Source organism: Synchiropus splendidus, chromosome 17 (genome assembly GCF_027744825.2).
Source record: "Synchiropus splendidus isolate RoL2022-P1 chromosome 17, RoL_Sspl_1.0, whole genome shotgun sequence".
NCBI lineage: Eukaryota > Metazoa > Chordata > Actinopteri > Syngnathiformes > Callionymidae > Synchiropus > Synchiropus splendidus.
The window spans coordinates 18,142,230-18,155,000 of record NC_071350.1 but is presented as its reverse complement, the minus strand read 5'-3'; the positions used below and the strand labels follow the sequence as shown (position 1 = coordinate 18,155,000).

General features: G+C 45.5%; 1 protein-coding gene across 4 annotated transcripts in view; it reads right to left on the bottom strand.

Annotated features, from left to right (window-relative positions):
* The window catches only part of LOC128747937 (cell adhesion molecule DSCAML1-like), a 49,433-nt gene that overhangs the window by 19,467 nt on the left and 17,195 nt on the right, over nt 1-12,771 (bottom strand). For all 4 annotated transcript variants that reach the window (XM_053846191.1, XM_053846192.1, XM_053846194.1 and 1 more), the window contains exons 4-7: nt 2,349-2,495; nt 1,645-1,923; nt 274-549; nt 1-198 (exon numbers count right to left, since the gene is read on the bottom strand). The exon at nt 1-198 is cut by the window's left edge. In XM_053846191.1, coding sequence (XP_053702166.1) covers nt 1-198; nt 274-549; nt 1,645-1,923; nt 2,349-2,495 — 900 coding nt within the window. The remainder of the gene's footprint in view (nt 199-273; nt 550-1,644; nt 1,924-2,348; nt 2,496-12,771) is intronic.

The following is a 12,771-nucleotide window of genomic DNA, read 5'->3' as shown; positions in this document are numbered from 1 at the left end:
TGACGTGGGATATGGTCAGTCCGTCCGACAAGGTGAACTGGCTGGTTTTGTAGGTGGAGTCCCGAACCACAGGCTCGTCGTCCAACGTCCAGGTGATGGAGGGAGGCGGAGCTCCTTTGGCTGAGCACATGAGGGAGAAGAGCTCCCCGGGGTTCACCACCCGCTCACTGAAGGAAGACACAATACGAGGAGTACCATCTGAAAGGAGAGACGAGAGGCCAGATGAAAAACAGGAAATGCCTGTGTATCTGGTTTACTTGTCTCGCTACGCACCCTCTAGCAGTATAATGGAAAAGTCCTGAGCGGTGTGGCCCTTGCGGGAAGCGAAGCACTGGTATGCTCCAGAGTGGAACTTCTGTGCCGCAGTGATCTGCAGCGTGTCATTGTGTTGTCCCTGGATGGAGATGTGCTGGTCTGGGACGATAGGCTCTGTGTTCCTGTACCAGGTGATGGTGTATTCGGGCGAACCCTCAACAGTACAGGTGAAGAACAACGTGCTGCTGATGCCTGTCTTAAGATTTTTGGGCGACAAGGTCACTCGCAGCGGGTCTGCAGGGTGAGAAAGGAAATTCCAGCGTTAAACACACACAACAGAAGGTAACCAGCAGCCTACCTCCTGAAAATCAAAGAGCCAAACTGAATGTATATTGGAAGGTAACAGTCACGACAGTTGTTTTTAACCTTCTGATTTTAGAACGAACCACACAGTTTCCAAAAAACTGCCACCGAGCTGAAGAAAAACACCTAGTCATGTTCAAACAAGTGAAGTGGATCTGCGAGTCAACATTTACTCCACTGCTCCTGTTTAACTACGCTCCGTCGTTCATCATTTATTTAGCCATTCACAAACAAAACACAGGCGTTTTCCAGCGTAATTCCCCTGTTGTAAAGTGACACCGATATTCTCATCATTAATTGACTGTAAAATTATTCCGCTGTTTTCCAAACGTGCCACAGAGATTGAGGAGTACAGTGGGTAGCGCACTCGCCGAGACAGCGAGAACAATCAGTGGTGGGGACTCAATCAGTTGGACGCACTCATTAAAAAAGCAGCTGGAGATATCTGTTCGCATCTCCGTCCACTTGTGTGTGTGAGTGTCTGTGTGTGTGAGGGAGAGACAGAGTGTGTGTGTGCAAATGTCAGTGAGCAATAAGGCAGCTGGTGGTGTGTGCTTAGGGGCATCGCTGTGCCTCACAATCCCCCCTCACCCTGTCAGAGTCACAGACTGTGCTGCCATGATGTGCCCACTGGCAAAGCCGACCGCTGCTCTATTCTCCTCGCTTATCTGGCCTCCACCCACCCTTTGTTTCTCAGCGTTCATATATACGTTATTTGTCATGCCAATTATTGTACCATTACATCCGCGATGATCTCATTCCGATGCTGTCGTGATATCCGATCGCCTCCTATTGAAACCACTTGTCTTATCTCCACCTCCGTCACCCTTCACCTCCCTGATGCTGAGTAAAGCTGGCAGCTTTGTTATGGACCCAGTCTGAGCGAATTACAGCCACATTTAGAAACCTGCTATGACGGCTGCGACAGACAGACACACTCCCTGTGCCTGAGAGCAGAAGTTTGTGTTTGTGTCAGGGTGAAATGACAGCGTGGGAATCTGCCTTGTTACTTCCAAGTGCACCTACCTATAATGTGAAGCTGTCCGGACACCTCCTTGGAGCCGAAGCTGTTGGTGACTTCACATGCATAGCTGCCGCTGTCCTCTTGCCTCAGATCGCTGATGGTCAGCCCAGTCAAACGCCGTGTCCAGCGAGCGTCGGAGGGCAGCGGGCGGCCGTCTTTTAGCCATCGAACCGTGGGGCTGGGGTAGCCTCCTGCTATGCAGGGGAGCTCCACGCTCTGCCCTGCGTACACCTCGCCAGCTTGGAAACTGTCCAGGATGGTAGGCGAGGACTCGTTGGGGTCTGGAATACATTCAGGAATAACAAATGCAAAATGAAACTGAATTCACATTGCTCCTTTCATACAGTGCTTTACACGATGAAAGTCGCCTCAATACATTAACTAGCCATTCTTCCACGCACTCTTAGACGCACACACATTCTAATGGGGAAACACTAGAGAAAGTATTTTACTTAAAAACTCCCATAAAAACATCCTAAACTGAAATAAATAAGTCAGTAAATATCATGAGTCCCTGCTGCCCCCGGCTTGGTTTCACCAGTTTGAGCTTCTCCCGATGTTGTTGTCATCCTGGGACCAAACAAGAGACAACCCCCTGAGGACCAGGAGGGTCTGAGAGCGCTAAGAAGTAACTCAGATCAATAGCCAGATCTAAGATCTTGGTGTGATTTGTGAATGAATTGAGCACTAGATAATATGTCCTCACCCATTACGGAGAGTCGGGCTCCGTTGCTTTGGCGCGTTTCGCCACTGTACTTGTGTTTGGTGATGCAGCGGTACGTGGAGAGGGCATCCTCCTTCTGTACATCCGAAATGTAAAGCGCGCCGAAGGAGGTCAGAGAGAACCTGTTGCCTGAGGAAAAAAGTCGATAGAAATTTAGAAACACGTACAAACACATTTCACTTGGAAATGAAATGATTTCAGATTCCGATCAGTCAACCTGCTCAGGTAACACACAGCCTGATGTCGTCTTTCAAAGTCAGAAGCTGAGAGAAGCTTCACCACACATTTGCACTTTTAACCTCAGTGAGGAATCAGGTGGTGAGAGCAAGCGTGTCCTTTGCAGGAGCAGCATATAGCAGTTATCGACTGTGCATGTGTAAGGAGGGAAATCCTACATGACCCAGGAGGAGGCACCAGCTGCAAACTCGCATCAGCCTTTGTTTGCCCCCTGGAATGAATCCTTACAGGATAATGAGTACTTTAAGTCGGCTGCTCGCACAACACCGACAACTCGCCTGTCAAAACACTCTGACGTGGGCAGACAGAGGGAGAGAGGGAGTCAGCTGGATTAGTCCAAACCCTGTCTTTGGCTTGAGAATGAATTCATCCCGTCATCAGGGACGCGTCGCTGATTCCATCCCATTATTTCCTGCGCTGTCGGCCCGTCTTCACCGAGTGGCTTGTTCATCCAGTCAATCTATCTTTAGTCAATTCTCATTAGTCACCTCACTGTGTGAACCCTTGTAGAAGTCTTAGCCCCTCTCCCCCAACAGGCCAGCCTCCCTCGCTCGCTCGCTCGCTCCCAGTCTCCACGCAGAGTGGCAGTCGGAGTAAAATATTAATTACTAAATCACTGCATTCCCCCAGCTTTTATTCAGACTTACATGAATAGATAACCAGACACGGGGCCGACGTGTGCAGCACACAGACGTGCTGAACAAAAACAAGTACAGTGGAATTTGAAAGGTAATAAATGGATGCACTTATCCATCTTTGAAAGGAGCTATTCTTATGTCGGCTATTTTTATCCTTAGGTTTTGTAGCGGCACATTAAAAAAACGGCCTCATGATGATGGAGACGGGGGATTATTTTGGTTACACGGCTCAAAGGGTTATTAATATATGTATTTTCTATTGTGTTGTATTCTTATTTAATCTACGATGAACAAGTCATTAATCAAATTGTATGATAAAGAGATTATCTGAAAAGCAACAGCCGGGGTTGGTAAACAAAGTAGTCGATAGAGTAAAACTCTTAATATACAAACAGGAAATGGCATTGTTGACATGCAAAAGTTATATAAAAAAACTTTAGTATATATATATATATATATATATATATAAAAACGGTCCTTTTAGAAAGGCTAACATAAAGCATGTTAATAAAATGTGTCTTCCCACTGTAATCCCATCACCAAGACACTATATTCATTTTCAACATTAAATATGGGCCAATGAATCCTGCTCCAAAATACAGGGATCATAAAACTATAGGTGTTAATATCTCAGTCTCGGCAGTGATAAAGTAATAACAACATTGGGATGTGGATATAAAGATAGATTGAAGGAGAGAAGGCCAAATTAAAGTGAATCCAAAAATAGTTACACACATATATACAGTAGCCTATTTGGGTCCCTGCTCAGTGGTGTGTGTGTGTGTGAGTGTGTGAGTGGAAGCCTCATTTTTTCACATGCAAATAAAGGCGTCGGCGCAAAGATAACGAGGCCCATATTTCCACCTCCTCAGTGGGGCCATTATTTATTGATGTTCTGCATCTCCCCCCCCATCCCTCCCTCCCTCCCCCTCTCACGCGTTCCTCCTCCCTTCCCTGTTGCTAGGGCCTCCACGCTGCCACCCCGGTACAAATTTTGCTGTACTTTCAGCAATTATTAAACGCACAATGTGTTTGCAGTCATCGGGGACGAGGCGCTGAAACCGGCTGTTGGTGTCGGAGCAAAATAAATCCTTGTGTCAAATTGTCGCTGGAAGAATGAAATTAAGAGCATCGGCGGGAAGTTGCTAAATATAGCCTGTCACATGTACAAATTATCCAATCACAATAATTACAAACCCACTGCTTGGATGTGACGCTAATGTGCATCTCAATTTACAGCACAAACTCGCATAGACATCAGTGGAGGGAGACAAACACAGATTTGAGTCAAGTACTTTCAGATCAAGCTTTCTGCACTGTTTAGAGCAAAATGATTATTATGTTATTACTATGTGGCTCTATAATAACCTCTAAGGTGTGTTGTTCTATGACAACACACTTCCCTTCATTCAGTCAGTGCAAAGCCGAAGTCTCAGACAATAAGTGTGATTTCTAGATTTATTTCTTAAGTCAAACCACTAACAGGGTTGCGGAGACTGACCCAACAACTGAGGGCGAGAGGTAAGGGGGAAGATCGCTGGTTTAAAACACCGACCACACTGGCTTCTAACCCCAGACCTTCTTGATGTGAGGCTGCAACACCTTGTGCTTCCTCATATTCGTCACCATATTTAAATAATTCCAGTCAACGTAGTCTCGTGGTCTAACTATTGAAGTCAATACAACCCTTTTAAAACAACCAGTTCTTTGAGGATTCATGATCTGGACGACATTTCTGATCATATTAAAAAAGACCAACAGACAGTCAGGCTTGCTTAGCTTCAGGTGGATCCAACCCCAGGAGTCCTTCTCATTCTCTGTTGATGGTCAGTAGCAGAGATGGTTTGCCTGGAAGGGCTCAGGCAGTTAAGTGAGGGTTAGCACCCTTTCAGACCGTATTATGATGTTGTTCTCGTAATCCCATATTGCTATAGAAGGTCAGATACACCTACACAAACATCACGTCGGGCTTGGCCTACAACCTCGCCGGCTCTCTGTCCAATTCGTTGCTATACTCCACGCGATATCTAAACCGCTCTGGCTATCTGTTGCGGGGAAGTTATCGTCTTTTATTAAACTGAAATCTCTGCTGTCTGAACGTTTCCTTTTGCAAAAGACAGAGCCAAGCAATCGCAAAATATATATATAATATATATTATACTGGGCCACTTAACATTACAACACCCAGACTTATGTAGCCGAAGCAATACAGCAGAGTCAGACAGCCAAGATTGAACAATGCAGTCCTCGAGAGTTAAGACAGCAGCATGCACTGGAGCCAACTATAGGATTCAAAAGGGTGAGGTCACTGAGAGGGAAAACTGCAATGCACTGTGGGCTTCTCAGGTCAGCTGAGAAGTTTCTTTACAACACAGTCGCCAGCTCTCAGCTTTTGTTAAACTCTGATCATGGTGCAAACGTGGTGGTGCCACACTCATTCCCTCTATAGCTATGGGAAAAAAAACATTGGCCAGAAGAAGAAGCAGAAGAAAAGCCAAGTTCTCTAGCCGCAGCCGCGAGATGGCCAAACATCACTTTGATGCCATCACTCAACCGATGCTGGTGTTCATGTTGTTTTCTGATGGGAAAGTTTGAATATGATCAATCATATCATGACTGAAGATTTTTTTTGGTACCAGGGAACCAGATCTTTGGATTTGGGTTCAGCTTCACCCGATATGGTCCATCGACCATTTCACTTTTGTTGCATTCCATTTTACTCTTACAGCGGTGCATTCAACAGTGAATGTAAACAAAGTCTGTTGCCTTAAACCATGGTGACCATGACCCACAAAGCATTGTGAAATCATATGACCTTTAGAGCTCTATATATAATTATGCTTTTCAAGGCAACATAATTGACTCGGTGGTCCTGATATGGCCCCCACGCCTTGAGTTTGACACTATGGACCACATTGGTTTGTTTTCAAGTTAGCTATTATCTCACCTATCTCTGACTCTCATCGCATTATTAAATATTCTTTGTTATGATTTGTAATTGGCTCTGATCTTCAGTTGTCACTTATCTCCAGAACGGATTCATCTTCTTTTAATTGATAAGATATTTACCGTTACCATATGAGTTCTGACAGGACGTGCTTAATTATAATCACCTATCCTCCCGATATTTGGAGCTTGAAGCTTGAGAATTCCATTTTTCCTCTTTCTGCTCTCACTGGCAAGTTGCAGAGAAGAATTTGAAAGAAGGTGAGACGAGAGAGGAGGAGGAGGATCGGATCAAAGACTTGTGACTGTCACAGGAGGAAGAAGAAGGAAGGAAAAAAAGCTGAATATTCCGGAGATATTCTCTGTGGTGCAGGAATATTCTTGTGCCATCCACACACAGATATTCAAACGCACACCAGCCAATAACGCTTAAAATAGGACAGACATGTTCCTCCACTGGAATAACAATGCAAAACTGTTGATGAAATGTGTCCAGCTGAACCAGCGAAAAAGCGAAAACAAACGTGGTGTGAAGATAACCCACCACGTCAGTGAGCATCCCTCCTTTCTAACTTGCTGCATCTGTATTCAAAGCGAGCACCCACTTTACCCTCCTATTGCTCTCGCTATTGTGTACATTAAAAGACTGAGTAGAAGCAGGTGTCACCCAATTAAATATATACACTTTCCTTGCTTTTATTCGGCTGCACTCTTACTTAGCGCCCATGAATGGCGCCCTCTTAACTCCTTACAATTCACATTCAAAGCAGGCTTTATTGGCACAACTGATGTGTGACAACTAATGGTGCAACAGGAGCCCACCCCGCTGCATCTCCGCCATGAAAGCCACTTTGTTAACGTGACTGTTCACACAGCGTCCTGAAACACGACATTAGAAATCTCCCAAAACCCTTTCTCTTCCTGCTTTGTCTCTGCGGCTTGCTCATTTTCTGGAAGAGGCTGAGAAGCGACATGGCGAGCGGAGGGGGGACGAAGGAGAAGAAGCCGTGGCACTGTCATGTTTTCATTAAAAAGCCACGCTTCAGTGTCTAATCCTAACTGCTGTCCTCTAACCAATTCTGACTCCTAACCTCATCTTTCAATCATGCTCTCAGAGATTCACAATCGCTGTTTACATCTCTGTATTTATGATTCCATCTCTGCAGAGTGCTTGGATTTAAGGTGAATCTTAAGCAGTTTAGATGATTGTTTGACACTGTCTGTATTTGTGCCTCCTGTCCCTGTAACACGAATAAGCAGGGAAGAATGTGAGTATCAAAAGCCAATGTATATTTAGTTCCGAGTATACATCATTGCAAAGCATGCCACGTTCTTAAAGGAGCCCTATTGTGGGTTTTTTTTCCCTTCGGTCATCAACCCTCATCAACATTCTCACAGTGTAGCTTTGATTTGAAATACTTTTACCCAACTTCAGAGGAGGTTTTACACATGAAGGACTACAAAAATGGCAGCCAAATACATGTCTCCCTCGCTCTCACAGTCACAAACTTCCATGAAGGCACCTGTATGCTCACAAAAAGTCTGTTGTTGAACAAACCGGGGAAAACGCAACATAATGTGTGTCAGGGCTGAACAATATGGACAAAATTACATCTTTCTTTCTCGATATTGATACGATACTACACAGCTATGGGTTTCATGAAGAGCATTTTTTTAGATAAACACATCATGATACCAAAGGTAAAAGTTGTGTGTATCAAGCGTTTCACAGGACAAAGGTGAATGTAAGACAAAGTTTGAAGGTTGAGCCAAGGTGAGGGGACAGACGGAGCAGGGTCCTGTTGGAGCAGCGATGGGACCACCTCGCTTCTGCTCCGCTGAATGCCCTGTCCCAGTTTGTCCTTGTGTGACTTTTAACAGTAAACAATGGGGGAGGGTGTGCAGTCGGGGGGTGGAGGGGGCGACCCCTGGCAGAGACGAGCTCCGATATGCAAAGAACCCGTGGATATATAACTCAACTCCACGCTGCAGAGAGGCCATGTTCCTCCCCATAAACCCATCCAAAGCCGACAGGCAGACGACGCTGCATAAAGCTAAATGGACCATCTCGGATGGACGGAGCGATTTGGATATAAAGCATCAGAGGGAGCGAAGGACGGAGGGGAGCGAGGGTGGGAGGAAAGCAGAGAAATGGTGAGAGATGTAGAAATAGGACTCCATTATTCATGATGTGTGTTTCATGTGCTAGGTGACATCTGGGACAGCAGTGATAATGAGAGTCCCAGGAGGAACCATGCACACACACGTCTCAATACCCGAACGTGCCACCATCGTCCAAACGGAGACCCCGCTTTGGTGATGGGCTGAGTTTCTGATAGAGTCAGAGCCTGGTTGGTTAGTAGATGAAACAACAGCATGAGCTTCGTGCGTGTGTCGGCCATATGTGTGTATCTGTGTGAGTGAGAGGAACTTCAGCTCAGTCCATGGCCCGGGGCAGTCAGCGGCATTAGGGGGTTTGGAGCGAGCTCGCTGGTGGCCGCGGAGTGTCACAGTCTGCTGTCAAACCAAAGTGAGATGGAGTGATTGATGCATGCACACAAATAATATAGCACAGGATGCTCACTATCAATCAGTAATTCTGAGGTAAGAAGGTGTACTCTACTTTTCCACTGAGAACTGACTGATTTGTGTTCATCGTGTTCTGAAATAAATCTACACAGCTGCAAAAGCGTGACACACACAGGCCTATTACACTGAATGTGATTAGCCTGTGAAGGCAGCCAGTCTGGAATCAACCAACATGGAAAACAGTGAGAGACGAAATGCTGCATCAGTGTTGAATTATTGACTCACGCAGCATTTCCCATGCACATACTAATCTCCGGCGGGCGACGCTGACATCACTTATTCTCAATCAAATGAACCCCCTTCTTCTCCCCGTCGCCCGCCATCACATCAATCAGGCTGGGTAACGTTGATCCAGTCTTATATGTGTTTGGCCAGTTAATCGCCAGCCGGATCAATAGGTCTGACTGGGAGGTCGTGTAGGAACATGACACCTGCGTGACCGCCAGCGATCCCAATTGATCCCGAGTTGTATCTCAACGGCTTCATTAAAAAAAAAAAGAAAAAAAAAGACTTGAAAATTGGATTCGGAATTTTAACAATAGATCCTCTAGATGCCGTTGTAGTGCTGCTGATGCATAAGGAACCACAATTGACATGGCAACTACATCTCTCACTGGTCAGACAGTTTTCAACATGATAACATGATCTCCTTCTGATATACTCATTTCAGAACTTGTCCTGAGACTTGTCAGTCCCTTCATCTCTGCTTCTGTCCATGCATCACGTAAAGCCTTCCTTTCTCGTCTCCACTGTGGCACCCTGTCTGCACTCCACTCTTCGCCTCCCTTAATTTCAGTCTCACAACAACAAATCCCAGGTAAAAGCCTCTCAACCAGAAGTGATAATGAAAACAAGAGATCTTATAGGAGGACAGAATCCAATCTTCATTTCAAGGCAAAGTTTCCCTGCATAACAAACAGTGTCAGTCCTCGTGAAACCCTCTCATTAAGGACCAAGAATAGTTGTAATTCATATGGAAAATCCTAACAGGGAAAACAAAAATGACAAAAGATAACAAGAAAATGTTGGGAGGAATTGCTGTTTTCCATGACAAGAGCCAGACAGCAATTTGTCTGACAGACACGGAGAGTTCAAACAGGACCAAACTTCTTGCTTCTGCCGCGAGCAGTTGGGTAAATAAGCATTCCCTTAAATGCAATTTCTTAGCCGGGCCTGCTGTAATCTCCCTGCAATAATCCCTCCTCCACTAGCCTAAACAAGAGAGGAAGATCGTGGGTGAAAAGGGGAAAAACCTCTTTAGTCAAATCCTATTTCTTAGCCCAATCCAGGCCACATAAAGCCCCCACTCGTTTGCGTTAAGCCACCGCACAAGCCTCCCTGTTTTCACTTTTCTTCAAGACACGAGAGTTCAGGGGAAGATTTGGCCAAAAAGGAAGTGCAGAGATTAACACAGTTCTGAACAAATCTGATAAAACAAAGGCTTAACACTCTTTAAAATGTGTGTCTTGGAAAGTGCTGCAACTAACAACTATTTTGACTAGTCACAAACAACCCATTACAATTTGTTGACTAGTCACATGCATATGGCATGTTCAGGTTGGCAAAGAAACACTTGCTGCTAAATGATGTTTTGAAACTTGAAATGTCACCAACATGCCTCTAGAACAATGCATAAATATGCAGTCAGAAATGAGTATCTATCGTCTACAAAGGTGGTTCTGCTGAATTACAACGCTAAATAATGTAAATCTACCTCGTAGTGAGTCAAAGCGAGAACCAGAAACTAGTTTTTGTGATGTCACCATCAGCGCAGCATTAGAATGGAGGTAAAACAGCTCTTCTGCTTCAGTATCGAAGTATCGATATATAGAAATGGTGAAGCGTTGAATGACAGCTGTTCTAATGGTGCCAGTGAGCACGGAAGCCTGTTCTGACCAAAAGATGAAGAGCGTCATGAAATATAGGTGTAACAAGTTTAAGAATGAGGGACAAGTGCTAACTATCTGCATTTGGTTGCTTTGCAGGATTATTTTACGCTGAAAGTTTGCCTCAAACGGGTTCTGAAACTGACTGCAAATGCCCACGGTTTAAACAAATGGCAAGTGATGATAGCAACCTGTCAAAACAGCATCACCCATGGGTGAGAAGTAGGAATGCTCCGATCAGGATTTTTGCTGATTCTTGCTTTGCCAATACTGATAAAAAAATAGAACCATCTCGCTGAATGCAGCAACTATTCTGTCAAAAGGACAACTGAAAAACATCTAATTCGATGTGAGATGTCGCAGTTTGGTGAATCTCTAGAGACTGTGCTATATCCGTGAAATATTTACATACTGCAGCAGAACTCAGAGACAGAGAGGACTGCATTTATGAATGTTTCCTCTCCGGATGTTTTTAAAAGTTACACATTCAGGTGGCTGACGAACGCTGCACTTGACTGCAAAACGGCGATGGATCAGGTGGTTTCCGTTTCTGCGTAAACAACACTTGAGAAAGGCTGCTCATCTAGCTCGGTGAAATTAAGAATTATTTCTTATCATCCTGAATGTCACGCTCGGTGTTGCTAAGCATCAGCTGCACTAACAGCCTGGTTCTGAGGAACCTGCGCTCTCACTTTCATGAGCCCGGAAAACTCTCTGCGCGCCGTCAAGTGCTGGCGCTTTAAATGGCGTGTTTAATTTTAAGGCGCTTCCCTGCACAGCATTTTCCTGTGCATCTGCTGAAACCAGAGCCCCAAGATGCATCAACAAGCGCAGTCAGACGGGAGTCAGTCTTCGACACCAGAGGATAACTCCACGTAGAAGTTTGCTCTGTAGAAAGAGCTTCCACCGCACCGGCGTCCTGACAATGGGCTCCATATTAAAAGCTAATGGAAGCAGAATAAACATCAGACTTCCATAGCGATGTTTCCTCCTGCACATTTAACTCACCATCCATAGTACACTGCCTGAGTTTTTTGTGAATCAAAGCAGACTTCCTCCTCTCACTCCCACGCTCTCTCTCTCTTTCTGTTGTGCTTCCACAGTCTGGCTCCAAGGGTGAGATTGTGGCCAGATTTCTGTCAGACTGATGTGCTCGCAGGGGTTTTCTCATCTCTGCCTCTTTGGCTGATTGACACTGATACACTGATGTGCGGTAAACATGCTCATACTCTCGACCGCGTGCGCGCATGTTGGTCCTCCCTGGTCGGATAACACAAAGAGAGGAAGCGGCAGGGGATAGAGTGAGTGATTGTGCCTTGAGTGCACGTGAGCAGGCTTGTGTAGTAGTGTGTAAATAGTCAATAATAGCCGACACTTGTCAGCCCTCTGCTCTGTACACACAAAGCCTCTGGTTGGGCCATTGTTGAACTCCGCCTCTCAATCCACCCCCCCCCTCCACACTGACTGGGCCTCTCAAGCAGAGATAATTATGCCTATTGTGCCCCTTGTACGCACACACCACACACGCGTGCACACACACACACACACTTTTATGTGCTAATTAACACACCCATCCACGTGCCTACTCAACCTAACTGAGTAAAAGATGGCTGCCAGCCCTCCATCTGCTCCTGCCCTGCTCCTGGTTGGTCTTTGCACACAGAGACAGAAGTGTCATCAGCGTGACTTCCATTACTATAAAGACGGAGATAAACATTCATCCAATCAGCAGACGTTTCACTGGCATCGACAAGAAGCCAGTCAAAATAATGAGACCATCACATGGCGACAGTCAGCTAATTTTAACTAGTGACAACTGACACATAGCTAAGTTAATGTTAAGACACGTTCAAACAACCTTCGGTCACATTTGAATAAAATAACTTTTAACTGTAAGAACATTTCAGCATGCTTTCTTCACCTGCTTCAGTCAGTCAGGCTCCTCCACCTGACCCCATCTAGTTCACCCTCCTCGTCCCAACAATCCTCTTCCTTTCCTCATCTGCACGTCTACAAACACCATGGGTTCAGTGCCTCCTCCTCTGTCTCCAACATCCTTGTTCCAGCGCTGGTCCCCTTCACTCTTGCTGATAAAATGACAACACAGTC